The sequence below is a fragment of the Lissotriton vulgaris genome, chromosome 5, assembly GCF_964263255.1.
Source record: "Lissotriton vulgaris chromosome 5, aLisVul1.2, whole genome shotgun sequence".
Lineage (NCBI taxonomy): Eukaryota > Metazoa > Chordata > Amphibia > Caudata > Salamandridae > Lissotriton > Lissotriton vulgaris.
The window spans coordinates 1,846,575,523-1,846,597,235 of record NC_141693.1 but is presented as its reverse complement, the minus strand read 5'-3'; the positions used below and the strand labels follow the sequence as shown (position 1 = coordinate 1,846,597,235).

Sequence of the window (21,713 nt, the reverse complement as noted above, 5' to 3'; positions counted from 1 at the left end):
TTGAAATGAGGGTAAATACGAGTGAAACTGAGAGGAAAAGTGGAGCCAGAGAAAGGAGACAGAGGTCCACTGGACCACCAGGGATGAGGCGCAGGTATAACCTGCTTGTGGAGGAGGGCCTCGAACACCAACACTCGAGAGTGCAGGGGTTCGGGGGAGGCCTCACTTAATGCTGGAGCTGCGAGAGTGGGAGAGCAATTTCACTGACAATGAGTCAGTGGTCTTGCTCGCCTGTCCCCGCAGCGGCCTCCATTAAGTAGGGGTCGGGAGGGCTGGATTGGGCCGCTCGAGCTGGGGGTGGGGGGGCCTCGGGGGCAGCAGCAGGGGGGAAAATGGGCGGAAAAGAGAGGAATAAAGGTGAAATAAAGCAGAAAAGTACAAAGAAAGGTGGAGGAAAGAGACAGAAGGAGAGCGACAGGGAGAGACTGAAATGAGGGTAAAACGAGTGAAACAGAGAGGAAAAGCGGAGTGAGAGAAAGGAGACAGAGGTCCACTGGAACACCAGGGATGAGGCGCAGGTATAACCTGCGGGAGGAGGAGGGCCTCGAACTCCAACACTCGAGAGTGCATGGGCTCAGTGGAGGCCTCACTTAATGGTGGAGCTGCGAGGGTGGGAGAGCAATTTCACTGACAATGAGTCAGTGGTCTTTGTGTGGATCATCCACATGTAGCCTTTTCTTCCCACAGGACTTGCAGGATCTGAAGAGGCCTTTCTTAGACCACGCAAACATTGTAATGTAGAAAGGTTGATATCCACAGGAAAAAACTGAGCAAAGCTCATGGAGACTTTATTCACGAGACGTGTAGTAGAAAATCTGAGGGACTCAGCCTCTGTTGGCAGTATTTTAGAGGGTGCTGTCACCGGATTGGTCATAGTTCAAGTTTGGTCCTTTTTGAAAAAGGACATAGGTAGGTTGTTAAACTGACTTTGTATTGCTATTACCGCCTATGATACCATTACATGCTGCTTTACTATGGTATTGTGGGACTTCCACTTCGACGGCGGGAAATATTCAAGCATGTGAATCTATCTAAGATCCAATACTGGTGAAACAACTTTGACCAACTGCCAGCTTTCATTTGTCCTAGGAAGACCAGAGGAAGAAAAGGGACGACTATCAGTCTTCTAGCAATACAAGAGATATAATGGTTCGCATTATACATTCAGGTCTACTGACAGAAATCATTGTTGAGTGGGAAGTTGGAAAAAGACCTGTTTGTAAATTGTACAAAACTGCAAGATAAGCATGAATAACACTGTGAAAGCAATGCCTTATTAATATTTTATAACACATTAGCCTCTAGACTTTCTCCATTGCACTTCCTCCTCCATTATAAACTCTGAGGATGAAGTTAAACAAACCTCTTACAAAATCAAGTTATTAAAAAAGGTACAAACACTTTTTAACAGTCATCAGACAGGTCGTTCCAGTGTTTCTATTAATTCTTCTGCAACTAGAGGTCTGACCAGCGACCCCCAAGTGCCTTTGCTCCCTTTCTTATCTACATCCCTCTTGTGTACAATAGTTAACCCCATCACTTTCCAGCTCCCAGCATGAAATTACAAACCAGGGATTCAAAATAAAAAAAAAAAACAATTACATTTTTACACATATATCTGAGAGGTCAAAGTTACTTGACGATGACATTGTATTTTTTCTTTTTTTATCCTCTTCAGTTAATTTAAAAGTTTACCATATTACAAAATTGTGATGACAATAAATCTAATTAAAAACAGGAGGAACAGTCAATCAAGCAGCAGTGGCAAAAATAGAGAACTATGCTACATTACCTCGATAGCCAAAATATACACATTTTCTTAATTTTTAAACAAAACGATCAAAGTAAAAAGATCACAGCTATCTGCACAACCCGAGAGAGACATCAGCATTGAAGACAGGTAAAGTGAGATTTACCCCAGTGCAAACTTTAACACACGCATGCTTGGGTTTCCATTTATGGGAGCTAAGATTCACACTTATTGTGCAAAGGTCTGTGGGACAATGATCCAGAAACCATGTCATCAATAACCGGGGGGGAGAAAGGAGCCATGAGAAGGAGATAAACAGAGATGGATCATATCATCAGAAGGATAGAGATCTAGGCATAGCGTCTAAAGACAAAATGAGCTCTGAAGTGACAGGCAACTTTAGCAACAGATCAACACAAAGCCACTTAGTCTGCAAGGCAACCCCAGAAAGAATGTTCTGCATTCAAGGACATTCCCCCAGAATTCTGTTTTTTCCATATGACCACAAATCCATTTCAACCCCCCCCCCCCCCACCCCCCCCATTTTCTTTCCTAAGCCCCACCAAGGTCTTTACACATTTACTGAGCTCTCTGCAGGATTAGATACCAAAATGAAATGAAGACCTGGGGTGTCTCCCCTACTCTGAAAGGACTTTGAGTACTGTACTAGAAGTTTATGTGGTTTGTGCTATATAAATAAAAATAAATTTATTTTATTTTAATACCTGTACAAGTAAACAAGGCCTCAGATTTCCACAGCCATGCTCCATGGGAATTTTGAGCATTTTCTTCATACCATCAAATGCATAATTTTAAGGATCAAAGTCTTGCTTGTCCATAGCCCCTACAAGACATGCCTTATGAGATCTTATTCGGTTATCATTAAAACGTGGCATCATCTGTTAGTACACATCACTTGTAATTTATAGATTTCCAGAAAGGATATGCTGTTGTTAGTTCATTTGTTTATAACCACGTGACCAACTACCTTCTTTCCTCCATGACTAGCTTTATGCCTCACAATAGTAAGTAGGGAACAGGATCACCATATGAGATACAACTGTTACATTCCCTTCATCTAGATCAGAGGAAGCTGGCACTGAGACATCTATATAGGATATAGCCTTGTTATTCGTTGCACCAGTCACAACCATAAGCAGGGTCTGGGGTCTCCATTAGGGATGACCCCTCACCGTCACTTTCATGAGCATGGCCTGGCAGCTGGCTTAGGTAACCAACTTTGGGTCTGAGGTCTATAGTTTAATCTCCAATGAAGATATTGGGGTTGGGAATATCCATAAGGAAAACTCCACAAATATGGCTCATCGGCCACGGAATAACCAAAGGAAACCAGGATTGAAACCACTAAGTGGTCTACTCCCTAAATAAAGAAGCCATGTAGCTCTGCCCCATCAATCAGGAAAAATCCCTCAGTATCTGACTTGGGCTACACTTTTGCATCTTTTGTGATGAACAGCCTGTAGTTTACTTAACGAGTGCATATCTCTCGCTCTCTCTCTCTCCACGGCTACAACATTTTGTTCATATTCATTTCCTGAGCTTGGATTTACACTTTTACAAACATCACTGTATCACACCTTGATCCTGATCCCTTTGAGGAATACCCAAACATGGGGTTTGTTTCCCAAAATGAAAGCTATGCTCGCCTTGGCTATCTGATCAATCAGTAAACCCAGGACGTTGAGAACGAGGATTCTGACTAGGACATAGTTCATCTTTAGATTGTGATGTGAATCCAGATCCAGGAAGGACGTGAAAGGCACACATCACTACCACTAAAACAAGCACCCAGTCGGACTTTAAACGAGCCTTACAGCACAGTGCCAGCTGATCCCTTCTTCTGTAAGACATCATGAAGTTTGTCCTTTCCAGTATGACAGATTTGTTTATCTGAAAAACTTTGGATAGTCACAGGTTGTAATAAGTAAATTAAATATTACAGACTATGGGCCGAGTTGGAATCTGAACTACAGTGGCCATCTCACACCACACATGTATTACCATTTCATCACCAAGATCCTAAAGTTCCCTAAATTACTCCCCTTCCAGACCCGACCCATTCCCAAGCTGTTGGATATGAACTGCTTCCTTCATGTCCAGCTCATCGCCTGTATCTTGTGAAGGTTCTAGTCCAAATCTTGAGCAAAAGGGGATGTCTAGCAGGCATTATGCTTGCACCCCAAAGTCGGGTTTTCTTTTCAAGTTCTTGCTTCCAAGTCCGCGGACCTTGAATCTGAAAGCTCCAGTTCTGTCATACAGAAGTGACTTTTGAGGCAGGCGACCTCTCTTCTTAGTGCCCCCCAGGGAGTCAGATTGATCCTTTGCCCCTAACCACACCCCAGCCCTGTCCATATCCACAGGGAAATGATTTTAGCAGTTAGTCACACAGCAGCCTTCTTGTGGTCCTTTTCCCTGAGTGCTACTGATTTCTTCAGGACCAAGAGTGTGGGTGGGACGGCCCTTCGGACAGCAGCTTTCTTGCCAAACACCAGCGCTGACTTCTGGTCAGGAATTAACCCTTGTCTTGGCTTACAAGACCACCCTTCTCGTTCCCTCTCTGAAAAACAAAGGTAAAATAACATTTTATCAGAATGTGGGAGTAAATGGACAAAAGAGGTTGAAAATCCAACACAGAAGATGCATATAATAGTCTTTGAAGGTGGGTTGGAGAGAACGAGAAAGGAGTAGAAACGAAAAGAAGTACTTTGCATGGAGTGAGAAGGGCAGGTCATGCAAGAGGGAAAGAGATACAATTTAACAAATCATCCACAAAGCCCACCACGAGAACGTAGCTACTGTGCCGCCCACACCATTGTGGCAGAAAAACACAATTTGAGGTAGCAGGTTTTGGGGGAGGTACCATTAACCCTGGGCATAGTTCGCGAAGTAGCGCTACGGGTAGCTACGCCTAGCACTACGCGAACTGCATAGTGCCCTGTTCCTGATGATTGCACAGTGCCGGATGCTTGTCCACACTGTGCAATCATTGAAAACGGCATCTTGTACAATGCGAGCTGATTTTTACTCGAGCGGCAGCTTTCTCAACGCGGACTGGTAGTTTCTCATTGCGAGCGATCGCGAGCATACGCGACCACTGGCAGTGAGAAACCTGACCTCCCCGTGTTGAGAATCTTGCCAGGAGGTTTATTTTCCACGCTCGCGATTGGCAACTTGATGTTGCTGATCGCGAACGAGGAAAAAGTCTCGCCGGGATGTCATTTGCTTGGTCGCGGTCGCCAACTTGACGTTGAGGACCGCAAGCAAGCAAAAAATGACCGCTGCACTACGCTACGCTAGTTTGCACTGTGCTACGTGCAATTCGCGTAGTGCGAAGTAGCGCAAACTTCGCGAGCGTAGCATAGTGCTTTGCCCAGGGTTAGGTACCATGAGTAACCCCGAACCCGAAAACATCTTTTCATAGCCAAACACATTTGGATGTTCCAAGCCCAACATTAGATGGCAGTAGAGTACACAGCATATGATTTACTGCAGCACTCACTACAAATGTTGATAATGTAATGGATCTAAATGCAACTCACGTACATGGAGAGTAGTTATCCTGACTATGGACACTCCTGATTTCACAGTGCATAAAGAACTCTACAAAACTCTGCCGTTTATATTCATGGAGAACAACAAAGACCTACTTTATAATACTCACCGCTACCTTCTGGGTACTGTTGTCCCCAGAAAGACTCAAGAATGGGTTGATCTGTGCTGTTAGAGCAGGCGGGCCGGCCGCGACTGATGTCATCAAACTGTTGCCAGTGTGGCCAGGTGATGTCAATAAGCTGCTGCCAGCGATCAGGGTCGGGGCTGTTGTAGATGTCATAAGGCTGCTGGCAGGATGAAGCAGAGGTGTGGTGGTGGAGGTCAAGAGGTTGGCGAGAGGCAGCTGGGCTGCTCCTGCCATATGGAGGCGATGAATCTCCCGGCGCTGCTGAATCTGCTGCATCATCTGATACACCAGGGCCTGCTGCTCCTGGAGAAAACAGAGGCTTCACAGTGAGAACAGGGCAGAAGGAAGATCTTTCATTTTCCTACTGACGGATGCATGATTTGAGCCATAAAGAACTGTGCCTTCCTCCCTTTTAAAACCCATCATACTTACAATATGCCCAAAGGGTGTGTAGCAGTCTCTATCTGAGCCAAAACCTCCCACATTCAAATTTGGCAATATTTGAAAGTGTGGAAGATCAGCAATTGTCTCCTCGTTTTTGACAATACATAAGACTTCATAAGATTCCTGCCACCAGTTTTGCACTAAACCATCAGATGAAACCAGGAAACAAAACCCACATAACGTTGTGAAAAAGAGCTCAGAAGAGGTTGTAACACAGCTGAGGTAATTACATATCTAATACGGCTAAAAGCTCTTTACACTGTGGGGGCTTTTGGTAGTGAGTTTCATGTTCCTTGAACATCATATGGATTGAAGCAGGCAGCGACAAAGGGACTTGAAATGTAATAGTTAAAAAGGATTGGTTTATTACCTGTAATGCTAGTTCACTCTCAAGGGAATCTCTATTGAAATTATAAGCACTAAATAGTCCGGGGATCTCGGAGCAGTTCTTTCAAAGTTGTATCTACTTCACCTTATTTCGGAAAGGCCAGGAAGCATATGTTCACATTTTACAGCCTTAAAAACAGGCTATATTGTCTATCTTTATTGAATTACTTTAATATTTAGAGGGAAAAGGGTCTTACTCTTAAAAATCACTTAATCAAAAAGAAAAGTGATTTTAAAACATCCTTCACAAACGCTTTTTGCTTCTTTTTAGAGTAAGATAAGGAGCATTACATATTAATGTAGCCTGCATTAGCTGCAGCATTGAAATTATGTAAATAGCACACTGCGCCTTTAAGGGCCTTCTGACCTCAAGTGTCCCATCATGCCGGTAGGTGCCAGTTTCCTTTGTTCTTTTTGATGATGAATCAGTAGTATAGTGGTATACATATATAATCTCTTCCGTCGGGGATGGAGGTAGGGTTGCTTATGATTTCGGAGGAAATTCTTCTGACAGAGAACTAGGATTACAGGTAATAAACCATTCCTTCACTCTCAGGGGATCTCCATTGATAATCAAAAGCACTTAATAGATTAGCAATCTTATCCATCAAGGAAGAGAAAAAAAAAAGAGAAAAGTAAAATTAGGCAAAATAATTCTTAAGAGAAGCTTGCCCCACTTGGGCATAAGACTTAGCATCTGAATCAAGACAATAGTGTCTAGTAAAGGTGAGTTCTGAGCTCCAAGTTGCAGCCTTGAAAATCTTAGCAATTAGGATGTTGCTAAGCAAAGCAGCAGTAGCTGATTTACCCCTGGTGGAAGGGGCTCTAGGTTTACCTTATAGATTTTGTCTGCTTTTTGATAGCAAAGGACAATCCATCTAGATAAGGATTGTTTGGAAGTGGCATGTCCTGTCAATAGAGGACTATAGTTGACAACGAGTTGTTCTCATTTTCTTAAAGATTTTATCCTATCTAGATAGAACTGCTAAACCTTCCTGACATCAATAGTGTGGAGAGATCTCTCTGCAGGAGAAGAGCGATTCTGTAAGAATGTAGGTATTGACATGGAAATCTGAGACTACCTTAGGAAGGAAATTAGAATGGGTACTCATCACTACCCTGTTCTATGAAACACTGGGCAAGATTCATGTGAACAGAAAGCCTTTATCTTGCTAACCCTGAGAGCTGAAGTAATGGCCTCCAAGACGGAGACCTCCCAAGAGGTGTTGGAGAGAAGGCTTATGAATGGTTTGAAGGGAGGACAATGTTTAATTGCCATGGAGGAGGTCTCCTGAGGGGAGGGTATATTTTCCAGGAAATCTTTGACGACAGGTATTCTGAAAAACGACTTCTGTGAATGATATTTTCAATAAGCTGTGCTTGCTGCGAGATGCACTCTAATAGAGGAGAAGTTCAATTTCACTTTAGCGAGATGCAGAAGATATGGAACATTAACCTCTTTTGACAAGTAAGAGGTATGACATTGCTTTGAGAATACCAGATGCAGAATCTCTTCCATTTGAAGGAATAGGAAGTTCTAGTAGATGGTCTCTTGGCTTCTCTGCACTCCTAAGGAAGGTTTAGGTGGCATATTGTATGAGTTCATAAGTCATGCAGCCAAGTTCAGAAAGGAAAGATAGGGATGTTGAATCTGGCCTCTGAACCTCCAAAAAAGATCTGGTCTGCACAGCAGCTTCTAGGATGGAAACTCGGAGAGGTGAAGGAGATCCATGTATCACCTCTTTTGAGGCCACTCCGGAGCGATGGAAATCATTATGGTTTTCGAGTGTGAGAACTTGGTTATCACTGTCGGTAGCAGGGGAACTGGAGGGAAGGCGTAAAGAAATATGACTGACCAGCTAAACCATAGGGCATTCCCGGTGAGCCCGGTTGGTAGAACCTCAAAGCAAAGCTTGGGCATTTTTTGTTTTCCTCATCTGTAAAAAGATTTATTTGGGTAAACCCCAATTAGAGAAGATGTCATGAAATACAGTATTTAGAACCCATGAGAGTGTCCGCTTGAGCATTCTGGGTCCCTGGAAGATGGTCCACTATAATCCTAAAATCTCTGGAGATTAGCCACTTCCAGACTGTTTGTGTACTTTAAAACGAAGTAAAACGAGTTTGTAAAAGTTGTATTTAAAATATCACTTTTCATTTTGATACAGTGTTTTTTAGGGCATGACCCTTTTTCATTCTGAAATGTTAAAGTAATTCAATAAAGATTGGCCTTTTTTTAAGGCAGCAAAAACTTAAGATGTCTGTGACATATGTTTCCTGGCCGTTCCGATGTAAGGTGAAGTAAATGTGAATAAAAGAACTGCTCTGGGATCCCTGCACGTGATGGGACAATTCAGTGCTTATGATTATCAATATCAGATCCCCTGATAGAGAAGAACACTTAACTTACCTTCAGTAGCACCTTATCTAGCTGCAGATGCTTTACCTTAGAATAATCCCTAGGTGTCAGACTGGAGCTGGAAGTTTTTTTTTTTAAACAGTACCAGTGCATGCCGGTGGGTGGTGTCTTTTGGCTCCGCATCGGCTGCGCCAAACGTGATGTGCATGGTACCTATATATGGGCCACCCCGGCGCGCTGACGTCAGTTACTTTTGTGACTTTCCACACCAGGAACGCAGACCTGTAATGAGAACTGACAACTGGTATGAAAATACTAAGGCCCTGAGAAGGGTGTCCTTCATAGTGCAATCAGCTCACAGAGCGGGAAGGGTTAATACAGAATCTTCCGCTGGACAGTGTCTACCAGGTAAGGTGTTATTGAAGGCAAGTAACTATTCATCTGCTAAGAGACTTCAAGCCACAGATTCCTTGCCTTATAATAGATATGCAAGCAATGCCTCCCAGGAGGTAGGTCTGCAAAGCAAATTTAAATTCAAAAGTTCCTGTAGGACTGGACAGGTGAAGTGTTGATCATGACGGACCCGATTGTCAAGACAGTAGTGTTTGGTAAATGTGTGCAAAGATGCTCACGTTGCTAGCCTGACAGATGTCAAGGACAGGAACTCCGTGGGCTAACGCAGTGGTCGCAGCTTTAGCTCTGGTAGAATGAGCATGCAAACCCTCATGGGGTTGCTTCTTGGCCAATCTGTAGCGGATCTTGATGCAGAGCACTATTCATCTGGACATGGTCCGTTTCTGCACGGCCATCCCTTTTTTACTCATACACACCCCACGAAAAGTTGGTCATCCACTGGGTACTCTTTTGTGCGGTCAAGGTAGAAGGGCCACTCTCCTTTGGGGTCCAGATGGTGGAGTCTTCTCCTTTTTGGATGGGTGAGGCGGAGCAAAGCAGGTAGTTAGGATAATGTTCTGGCCTACATGGAAGGGTGTCACAACCTTCGGGAGAAAGGAGGTACATGTCCGGTAGACCAGGTTGTCTGGGTAAAAGGTGTGCCTAGAGCGCCTGCAATTTGCTGATCCTCTTGGCTGATGTTATGATCACTAGAAGGCAGTTTTTAAGGTCAAAAGCCTAAAAGGGCAATTGTACAGAGGCTGAAAAGGTGCACACATCAAGAAAGTGAGAACAAAATTCAGATCCCACTTGGACATGCTAAATCGCATGGGAGAAACGTGCTGCAAGCCCTTAAATAACCTAGCCACAACCGGTGTCTTAAGTAAGGAAGGTAGGTCCGGCACTCGCACAAATGCTGAAATGGCGGAAAGAAAAAATTTAACTGTGCAAAGAGCAGAGCCCGAACCTTGGATAAAGATGAAGATGTTGTGGGAATTACAGTATGTCACAAACGTATCCCAATGGTAGATGTATACCCACTTGTCCAGCTCTCAAAACAGCTTACTTTGCTCGTTCCCGATGGTGGCGATCAGATATAACCAAGGCTCTCCCCACCGCTGAAAGAGTCCTTGCACCATCGCCGGATGGAGTTGCCATTTGTGTTCTGCTATGCATTTTTAGCTGAGTTTGCCGCCCAAGCTCGCTCAATGTTGAAGCACCAGGGCAATGCCCTGGCATTACAGCCATGTCCAGAGGTGTAGAGCATCTTATTCTTGACAAAGTGTCCACGACCCCACCCCCCTTGTTTTTGAAGGGCCATATAGTGGTGCTGTTGTCTGTGAACACCTGCAACAGCCTTTACCCTCACTGAAGGAAGAAAGCCTTTCAATGTCAAGCAAATTGCCCGAAGCTCCAACAGGTTGATGTTTTTTTCTTATCTTTCAGAGTTTTATATAGCGCGAACTTGACCCGAAGGTATTGGGTATCAGAGCGCTTTACATGAGCACCAGTTGCATTACACAAGAACACATTCATTTTTGTTAGGCACAGGGAGATTAAGTGATTTGCCCAGAATCACAGGATTTTGAGCATCGTTGCCGAGGCTCAAACCCTGTTCCCCAGATTGGACTCCGCCAGAGGCCAGAGTTCTCTGATCTCCACCTCTCCCACATGGCTGCCCCATTCTAGAAGTGATACATCTGTCAACACAGTCAGCAATGGTTGGGGAAGCAAGTTGATTCTGCCACTGACCTAATCGTGGTTCTCTTCCACCACTCCAGATCTTTCATAGGTCCCTCCGAGATCTGGACAATGCTGTAAAGAGTCCCCTGATGCTGTGCCCAGTGGGAATTTAGGGCCCACTGCAGCCCCGCATATGCCAATGGGCATGAGTAACAAACAGGATGCAGGAATTCATGAGGCCCAACAACCTCAGGGTCAGTCCCACTGAAATCCAAAACAGTGACTGAAACATTGGTATAATAGCCTGAATATCCTGGACTCACCGCTCGGGACGATAGTCCACAATAGCTCCAATGAAAGGGAGCATCTTAGAGGAAGTCAGGTATGACTTCAGCACGTTGATAGTGATCCCAAGTGTGTGCAAAAGGTATGTCATAGTCTGGAGGTGGGAGACAACTGGCTGAGCTTGAAAAGGCAATTGTCGAGGTAGGGAAAGTTGGGGTATCCGACCTTCGCAGATGAGTTCCAACCATTTCCATCAATTTTGTGAACACCTGAGGGGCGCTGAAAGGCTGAAGGGGAGCACAGCAAAATGAAAGGGCTCTTGGCCCACCGTGAACCGGAGGTAATGTCTGTGGGAAGGCAGGATGGGGATGTGGAAATATGCGTCCTGCAAGCCCAGCGCTACTATACAGTCTCCCAGCTCCAGGGCAGACAGAACTTGGGCGAGCATGAGCATCTTGAATTCCTCTTTTTCAGCAAGAGATTGAGAAGGCGCAGGACTAGGCTTTGACGAAGGCAGGAATAGTAACCACAACCTACTTCTGATTTCAGCACCCTCTCTATGGCTCCCTTGATGAAGAGAGCAAGAATCTCTTGACGGAGTAAGTGGGTAGTTTGGCTGGAGGGGTAGTCCCCAAGGGTAGGGAGTAGCTCCTTAGGCCGATTTGCAAAACCCAACTATCCAATGTAGTTGCCTGCCAGTGGGGCAGATGACGGCGTATGCATCCCCCCACTGGATACCCATGATGGTCTGAGGGCAAACTATAGGGGGCACCTATGACAAAATGCTAGCCCTGGCAAAACGAAACTACATTTTGACATATGGTGGCATCCATCTCACATTTTGGAAAAATGCAGTCAACTCCAGAGGTGCGTCAGTGCCTATGGCTTTTTAGAAAATGTATGTGAACATTTTGCTATAACATGCACTATTTGATCACATTCTTTCAAACCTTTTTTCGTCCTGCTTTCTTGCTTTGCTCACTCATTACAATTGAGGGCAAGTATTACGTTCCAGAACTTTGAAATATCAAGTCAGCACCAAAATGTAGTTGGTACCTAAAATACACCTTTGTCTTTGTTGTATTATCATATTAATCACAGAGTTATGGTAGAACGTCATCAATAGCAGCGATTATGATGTCATCATGGTTAAGGACATGTAACATAACTTCCTGGAACAAAATCAGGGTCAAGGGTCAGTTCCTGTGATGAAATTAAGGTCAAAGGGTATGTGATGTTACTTCCGCTACCCCTGGCAATTTGGTGAATTGTTGCCAATGTTGGATTTCCTATCCAGTTAAGTGGTAGGGAAAGCACCAGGGTTGATCCAGAGTTAGAGGCGGAACCACCAAGCACTCTGGAGTGGGGTGCTAGGTAAGGATGTGGGGGCAATGGCAGCTGGCAATCATGCTGTGCACAGTAGCCCCTGTGCAGGGCTTGGATCAGACCCAGAGTAGAACGTCGGTAAGGGCTTAATTTAAATGCAGTAAAGGTTCAGAAGGAGTGACTACCGGCTGAAATATCTATGTCATGATGTTCATCTTGACTTCCAAAAAGGCTTCCTGTTCTATAGCCAAAAAAGGAAGAGAAACAAAGCCAGTGTCAGGTGAGGTGTGCTACCCACTGGTCTCTGCCAGTTCCTCATACCAGATGTTCTTATTCTCATCTAAAGGATGCTGTATCCATATGGGTCCTCTGACCTCTCCTATTCGTCTTACTCTCTAGGGCTGTCAAAAGTAAAAGACACTGGCTCCTTTTTGGAGAGCATAGTCCCAGTTGGCGCCAGAACCAGAATCGGACAATGCCCATCTGGCTCTGTGTCGAAGTCTGGATTAACAATGGGGATGGCACCGCCGTGGGGTGTCGGTGACGCTTGGGACGTCAGCACTGGAGCGGGCACCGAGGAAGGTTTTGGTCTCGCCAGCGGCTCTGCTCTGGATCCAAAAATGGGATCCCAGGGGCTCAACTGGCGTCGAGGGCGAACCCATCATCTAGGATCCATTGGGTGCTTTTCCTGAAACATGGGTCCTGAAGGCGCTCCAGAGAGGCCCGACCACCCAAATATGAGGTGCATGGGCTCATAAAATTCTTAAGGCTGGGCAGGGATCACTCCGGCTCTGAAGAAAATCAGGGTAGCGTGGAGTGGACCCTGGCTCAGGCCCAGCCGAAGCGCTAGGCCTGGAGTGCATATGCTCCTGCGCCTCGCTGGATGACTTCGACAGGTGCAGTAAGTCGAAGACCTTTTCAACTTCTTTGATTTTTTATGCTTGTGGGACTTACCCGACACTTTGAATGTGATGACAATCGACAGTTGCAGCTCTATAAATGATCACAGGACCTTCTAAGCGATCCGGATCTTGAGCGTCATGGTGTCATCGGGCGGCAAGGAACCTGAGGGATCGTTCCTTCTCTGCCTACAGGTGCATGGCGTGGCATCCCACACAGGTCTTGGAGTTGTGGTTATGGTCCAAACACCACAAGAATCTGGCACGTCACTTGTTCCGTGGACCCGATGCAGAGCAGAATGAAGCCACCTACCAGCCACGCAGGAGTACTGCTCAAAAAACATCCAGATCCAGTCTGACATCTTGTAAGGTAAGGAATCTGCAGTTAGAACTTTCAGATGCCCGTTCTAGGTGGTGAGACTGACCAAAGGTAGTGAGATTTTAATAAGGAAAATGTTACTTACCCAGTAGGCATCTGTTCTTGGTATGTAGAACTGTATATTCACATGCTTTGCATATTCCTGCCATCTAATGTTGGGTCTGGATGTTTGCTAGTGGTTTTTCTTCGAAGAAGTCTTTCCAGTCACAAAGTAAGTGGACTCCTTTTTTCGGTGATAGTGCGCATGGGTATCGACTACATTGTTAGATTGTTTTCCCACAGAGAGTGAGAATAGAGTTAGTAAAAGTGTAGAATAAAAATGTCCATGCGTATGTATATGAGTAAGAAACTGCAACAGGTATAGGTACCCGGGGAGACAGGTGGGGGCATGGGATTCTACATGCCAAGAACAGATGCTTACTGGGTAAGTAACATTTTCCGTTCAAGGTATGTGAGCTGTAGATCACATACTATGCGTAGACTATACAGCAGTATTCTCCCAAAGCGGTGGTTAACTTGTAGCTGTTGCAGTTGTCTGAAAGAGTGTGTTAAGTACTGCCTGGCATACATTAGCTTGCTGCCTCGCTAACACATCTACACAATAGTGCTTGGTGAATGTGTGCGGTGTAGACCATGTTGCAGTTTCAAAGATGTCAGCTATGGGAATGTTTCCTAAGAAAGCCATAGAAGCCCCTATTTTGCGAGTTGAATGCTCTCTAGGGGGTATCGGTAAAGTTCTTTTTGCTTTCGCATAAAATGTCTGAATAACTTTGACTCTAGCAATACCGGATTTAGATATTGGATTGCCTTTGTGTGGTTGGAGAAAAAGCAACAAAGAGTTGTTTTGCGAAATGGTTTTGTTCTTTCTATGTAATGTAGTAAAGCTAAGGAGCTTGTTCTACCACTAAATCTGGTTGAGGGAAAAACACAGGTAACTCAACAGATTGATTGATGTGAAAGGCAGATATTAGTATGAAGAACCACTTTGTCTTTCTGGAGCTGGAAAAAAGGTTCTTCTATGGTTAGTGCCTGTAGTTTACCCACTCTCCTCAGTGAAGTGATTGCAAAGACGAAAGCGACTTTCCATGAAAGAAATTGCAGATTACATTTATGCATTGGTTCAACAGGTGGACCCATTAATTGTGTAAGGACCATGTTAAGATTCCACACTGGGGCAGGTGGAAGTCTTGGTGGCATTACCCTTTTTAATCCTTCTGTAAATGCTTTGATAACTGGTACGCTAAACAGAGACAAATGCTGCCTATTTTGTAGGTACGCAGCTACTGCAGCAAAATATAAGAGGATGGATGTGCAGGCTAATCCTGCACATCCAAGGAAGCACCCAAAGTATTGATATTTTTATTATTAGAAAATATAACAAATCGTTTCCATTAAGCTGCATAACAAGCTCTTGTAGTAGGCCTTCTGGCCACTTTTATGATGTTCATACAGTCTGGTGTAAGATTCAGATAACCAAACTCTGACTTCAGGAGCCAGATGGCTAAGTTGAGTTCTTTGGGATCTGGATGTCTTATTTTTCCATGGCTCTGAGTGAGGAGACTGGATGTGAGATGCTGCTTTTGATGTGGGACTACTGATAGCTCCAACAGGGTTGTGAACCAAGGTTGAGGGCCCATGTGGGAGCTACTAGGATTAGTGTGAGGGGTGTTTGCCTGTGCTTACGAACCACTAGTGGAATGAGTGGGAGAGGCGGAAAAGCGTAGGCAAATATCCCTGACCAGTTCATCCAGAGTGCATTGCCTTTGGAGAATAGGTGTGGATACTTGGAGTCGAAGTTTGGGCATTTTGCGCTTTCCTGTGTGGCGAATAGATCTATTTGGGGAAAACCCCAACGTTGAAAGTATGGGAGGAGAACTTGAGGGTGAAGTTCCCACTAGTGGATTTGTTGCTTCTGTCTGCTGAGAAGGTCGGCAAATTGATTGTTTAGTGACAGTTGGAGAGAGTCCCCCCCCCCCGTTTTTGTATATAGTACAGGCTGTCATGTTGTCGATATGGACTAGGAAAGCTTTGCCTACAAGGTGAATTTGAAAGGCTTTAAGCGCTAGAAACACTGCTAGCAGCTTTAGGGGATTTATGTGGAGATGTATATGCTTTTGACTCCACAAGCCTTGAATTGTGTGATCTTGGGAGATGAGTTCCCCAACCAGTGAGCGACCCATCTGCTGTTAGCACTGTCTGTGGAACAGGGTTGATGAAGGGCTGCCCTTTAGATAGATTTTGTGGGTTCCACCACTGCAGAGAGCGATGGGTGTGGCCGTTTACCAATACTAGATCGGTTAATTGACCCTGCAACTGGTTCCACTGACTCGCTAAGCATTGTTGAAGGGGATACATGTAAAGCCTTGCATGAGGAACATGATGCAAGACGCCATTATTCCCAACAGTTGCATGAACACTTGAGCTGGTAATGAGTGGTTGGGCTGAAACTGAGTGATTAGAGCCTGAATATTGCCATTCTGACTGCATTGGTACAAGCTAGAGCTTTTTGAGTATCTAAAGTGGCTCCCAGATAGGGGGATGTAGGAAGGTTGGAGATGAGACAAACACATTTACAGTAAACCCCAGTCAATGCAGTAACTGGAGTGTTATTTGAGTCTGCTGGAGACACTTTGGGTAAGTGCTGGTTTGGATGAGCAAGTCGTCCCAGTACAGGAAGACATGAATGTGTTGTCTTCGTAGGTGAGCAGCGACTACTGCTAGGCATTTGGTGAATACTCTGGGGAGTGAACTGGTAATGCTGCCCCGCGATCACAAATCTGATATTTGTGATGAGCGGGATGTATTGGAATATGGAAATATGCGTCCTTCAAGTCTAGAGTAGGCACAAAGTCGCCTAGTTGTAGAAGTGGGAGCACTTGTTGAAGTGTCACCATAGGAAAATGATCTGATTGCATGTAATGATGTAGGTCTCTGGGTTCTAGTATGGGTCTGAGAGAGTCGTCCTTTTTGGGTATTACAAAATATAGGAAGAACACGCCTGACCCTTAATATTGTAGTGGTACGGGCTCCATGGCTCGCTTTAGTAGGAGAGACTGAACCTCTTTTTTTGAGGAGGTGGAGTTGCTGTGGTGACATTTTGTGTGAACGTGGAGGAATGTTTGGAGGATCGTTGGTAAGCACCAGACAATAACTAGATTGGATAATTCCTAGCACCCATTTGTCTGTAGTTATTGATTGCCAGACCGGGAAGAATTAAGAAAGACATCTCCCAACAGGTGTTGAATGATTGGGGGGAAGCAGAGGCAAGTCAATGTTTGTTAGGTGAGGGGAGGTACATGTTGTGGAACCTTTACCCCTACCCTTACCTTTGTTGCCTCTGTACCCTCCTCTAAAAAAACGTCTTGAAGAGGTGGACTGATTGTTGCCTTTGTATGGTGTAGAGGCAGTGTCTGACGAGATACTTTTTAACCCCCATGATAGAAGGAGCGACAAAATGAACCCCATTGGACGAGGACTTTAGGGCTCCCATAGATTTTACAACTTCTGTGTCCTTTTTCAATTTCTCTAAGGAGGTGTCTACAACGGGACCAAAGAGATGTTGTTTGTTGAGTAGTGTGTTCAGAATTAAACTTTTAAACCGGGATATTCTTAACCAGTCGTGTCTTATTAATAAAACACTGGTATTAATTGCCTGAGCTGCAGTGTCGGCTGCATCTAAAGCACACCTAATTGACGAATTAGAGATGAGCTTCCCTTCTTGTATTAGGTCTTTAGCTTTGGATTTATGTTCATCTGGTAGAAATTGGACCAATTGCTCTATTTCATCTCAGTGCTCTTTATCATTCCTGGCTAGAAGGGCCTGGGTGTTAGCAATACGCCAGTAATGTGCTGCTTGGGCGGCTACTCTTTTCCCGGAGGTGTCTAATAGTTTAGATTCTTTGTCTGGAGGGAGGGGGAGCATCCTCTGACGTTTGCGAGTTTGCCCGTTTACGGGCATTAGAAACCACTAAAGAATCTAATGGTAATTTGCCTTTAATGAAAGCTGGATCTGATGGTGCAGGTTTATATTTCTTATCTATTCTAGGGGTTAGAATGTGTGCACGAACCGGATCTTTAAATATGTCATCTGCATGTCTCAACATACCTTTGAGCATGGGGAGTGTGTAGCTTGATCTTTTTGAAGTACTAAGTATCTCAAAGAGAAAGTCCTCCTCTAGGGATTCCTTATGAAATTGAACCCCATGATATTCAGCAGCCCTATTTAATTTCCACCAAGGGGAATCTGAGGAACGGTTTCGAACCAGAGCGCAGCAATAAACGTCCGAACCCCATGGGCGAAAAAAAACAATCTAACAATGGAGTTGATGCCCATGCGCACTATCACTGAATCGAGGAATCGCCTTACCTCATGACTGGAAAGACTTCTTTGAAGAAAAACAACCTGAAAATATCCGGACCCAACACTAAATGGCAGGAGTATGCAAAGCATGTGATCTACAGCTCACATGCCTCGAACACATGCTTTAATTAAAAGGTGAAATAACATTTCCACTTTGTCCATTTTCACCAGTTCCCTGCCCTCAGTACCTGCAGATTTGAGCTGATGATGGACTCTAAGGCTTGAGTAGATTTGAGAGTGTGCTGCAAAGCCCGTTTTCTTCAGCCATCTTCTCTCAATAATCTCTCTTCTATGGCCCCATATGCACTAGCCGTTCATGTGCATTTATACAGCTGGGCAGTCTCTTTGGTAAATTCTTTGTCTCATAAATGAATGGTTGTGTCTCCCTTCAGATCCATTATTTGCACTCTGTAGTGAGGAAGGACGACATACATCAACCGGTGAGTTGTAAGGAAAATGCTACTTACCAGTATGCATCTGTTCTCGGCATGTAGAGCTGTAGAATCATATGCTTTTGCAATGATCCCCATCTAGTGTTGGGTCCGGATGTTTGCACTTTGTTTTTCTTCGGGGAAGTTTTTCAAGTCACAAGGTAGGTGAATCCTCCCTTAGGTGATAGTGTGCATGGGCATCCACTCCATTGTTAGATTGTTTTCCCGCAGAGGGTGATAATGGAGCCAGTAAGAGTAGTTAGCAGGAGATTCCATGAATGTATGTATCTAATTACGATATAACTGGTATAGGTAGGCGGGTGGGCGCATATGATCCTACAGCTCTACATGCCGAGAACAAATGCATACTGGTAAGTAGCATTTTCCGTTCGAGGCATATGAGCTGTAGATTATATGCTTTTGAATAGACAATACAGCAGTTATCTCCCAAAGTCGTAGTTAATCTGTAGCTGTTGCAGTAGTCTGAAATAGTGTCCTTAAAACTGCCTGGCCCACTCTAGCTTGTTGTGTTGCTAACACATCCACTGAGTAATGTTTTGTGAATATGTGAAGAGTACCCTAGGCAAAGCACTACGCTACGCTCGCGTAGTTTGCGATGTTTGCGCTACTTCGCACTACGCGAACTGCACGTAGCACAGTGCAAACACGCGTAGCGTAGTGCAGCAGTCATTTTTTGCTTGCTCGCGGTCTTCAACGTCAAGTTGGCGACCGCGAGCAAGCAAAATGACATCCCGGAGAGACTTTTTCCTCGTTCGCGATCAGCAACATCAAGTTGCCGATCGCGAGCGTGGAAAATAAACCTACCGGCGAGATTCTTAACGAGGGGTGGTCAGGTATCTCATTGAGAGTGGTCACGTATGCTCGCGACCGCTCGCGATGAGAAACTACCAGTCCACGTTGAGAAAGTTGCCCCTCCAGTAAAAATCTACTCGAGCGGCAGAAAACTACAGTTCGCACTGTGCAAGATGCCGTTTTCAATGATTGCACAGTGCCAGATGCTTGTCCGCACTGTGCAATCAATGAAAATGCATCTTGCACAGTGCGAACAGGGTACTACACAGTTAGCGTAGTGCTACGTGTAGCTGGCGTATTGCGAAGTGCACTTTGCATAGCTTCGCGTAGCGCTACTTCGCAAACTACGCCCAGCCCGAGTTAAGAACAGACCATGTTGCAGCTTTGCATATGTTGTCTATGGGTATATTCCCTAGGAATGCCACAGAAGCCCTCAGTTTATGTGTAGAGTGTGCTCTAGGGGGAAACTGGTAGTAGGTATTTTAGCCTTTGCATAGCATATTTGAATACACTTAACAATCCACCTTGCAATACCTGATTTAGAAATGGCATTGCCCTTGTGTGGTGGAGCAAAGGCTAAAAAAAGTTGATTGGTGTTACAGAAAGGTTTTGTCCTTTAAATGTAATACATCAGTGCTCGTTTGAGATCTAGTGTGTGTAGAGCACTTTCTGACACTGAATCTTGTTGAGGGAAGAAAACAGGTAACTCAGTTGATTGATTAAAGTAAAAGAAATTACGTTGGGAAGGAATTTAGGGTTGGTTCGAAGAACCACTTTGTTTTGGTGCATTTGCATTAAAAGGTTATTCTATGGTTAATGCCTGGATCTCACTGACTCTTCTGAGTGATGCGATAGCAACTAGAAAAGCCACTTTCCATGTGAGAAATTCTAGTTCACATCTGTGCAATGGTTCAAAAGGTGGACCAAGTAGTCTGGTGAGAACAATATTGAGATTCCACAATGGGGCAGGTGGACGTCTTGATGGAATAACTCTTTTGAGTCCCTCCATAAATGCCTTAATGACAGGTACTCGAAAAAGAGACAGATGCCGCCGATTCTGGAGGTATGCAGCTATTGCAGCAAGATGTACGAGGATAGATGTGTATGTTAGGTTGGAAAGTTGTAGATGCATATGTTTTGTACCGAAGCATTAAACAGGTTGATGTGATTGTTGTTAGAGTAAATCACAAACTGCTTCCACTTGGCTGCATAGCAGGCCCTTGTGGTAGGAAGCCTAGCTTCCTTGATGATGTTCATACAGTCTGGCGGTAGATTTAGATAGCCAAACTTCAGGTGCCAAATCGGTAGATTGAGCTGGCTGGGATCTGGGTGTCTTATCTCGCCATGGATCTGGGTGAGGAGACTATGGGCCAGATGTAGGTGCCCATTTACCGACCGGTAACGGCCGATTTTGGCCGTTACCAACCGGTAAATGGTCATTCCTGATGTAGGGGGCCTATTTTACCAATTCGGTAAATTTACCGAATCAGTAAATTTACCGAATCGGTAAAATACCGAATCGGTATTTTTACCGATTCGGTAACTTCCATATGTAGGTGGGACTCTTCTGAGTCCCAAAGGCCAGTCAGATTCGGTATTTTACCACCCAAACCTATTGGGTGGTAAAATACCGAATACAGGAGTGCATGCACATCTGTGCATGCACACCTGTGCAATGTGACACACAGACATGCCCTTAGGGCATGTCTGTGTGCCACATGGCACACAAGTCCGGAATTGGGGTGCTAGAGGGTGTCAAAGTGACACCCTCTGCACCCTTGCAAAATTCGGAAATTACCGAATCGGTAAATACCGATTCGGTATTCCACATTGATTCCTATGGGCTTCAAGGCCCATAGGCATCAATGGGGGATACCGATTCGGTATTTACAGAATCGGTAAATACCGAATCTTACCGATTCGGTATTTACCGATTCTGAATTACCTACATTTCCCCCCCTCTAATTTACCACTTCTTAAATACCGAATCGGTATGATTCGGTATTTTAGAGGTGGTAAATTAGAATTACCTACATCGGGCCCTGGGTGACAGACGCAGTTTTTGATGAGGAACCACTGAGAGTTCCAATAGGGTTGTGAACCATGGTTAACGTGCCCATGTGGGAGGAACCAGGATTAGCGTCAGGGACATTTGCTTGAGTTTCCGAACCACTAATGTAATGAGTGGGAGAGGTGGAAAAGCGTAAGCAAATATCCCTGACCAATTCATCCATAGTGCATTGCCTTTGGACAATGGGTGTGGATACCTGGACGCGAAGTTTGGGCATTTTGCGTTTAGATGCGTGGCGAACAGGTCTATGTTGGGGGAGGAGGACTTGAGGATGTAGTTCCCATTCGTGGATCTGATGTGTCTGTCGACTTAACAGATCTGCCATTTTATTGTCCACTCCTGGGAGGTTTTCTGCCAGGAGCTAGATTTTGTGATGAATGGCCCAGCTCCAAATTTTCTGTGCCAGCAGGGACGGTTGGAGGGAGTATCCCCC

At 44.8% G+C, this 21,713-nt stretch overlaps 1 protein-coding gene across 5 annotated transcripts in view; it reads right to left on the bottom strand.

Moving 5' to 3' along the window:
* Nucleotides 1-1,271: 1,271 nt before the first annotated feature.
* MLLT6 (MLLT6, PHD finger containing) overlaps nt 1,272-21,713 on the bottom strand; it is a 733,108-nt gene continuing 712,666 nt past the window's right edge. For 3 of the 5 annotated variants that reach the window (XM_086924319.1, XM_086924316.1, XM_086924318.1), the window contains 2 exons: nt 5,433-5,753; nt 1,272-4,328 (listed from right to left, as the gene is read on the bottom strand). In XM_086924319.1, the coding sequence (XP_086780445.1) occupies nt 4,284-4,328; nt 5,433-5,753 (366 nt within the window). In that variant the 3' untranslated portion in view covers nt 1,272-4,283. The remainder of the gene's footprint in view (nt 4,329-5,432; nt 5,754-21,713) is intronic. The other 2 variants (XM_086924320.1, XM_086924317.1) reach the window with 1 other exon arrangement.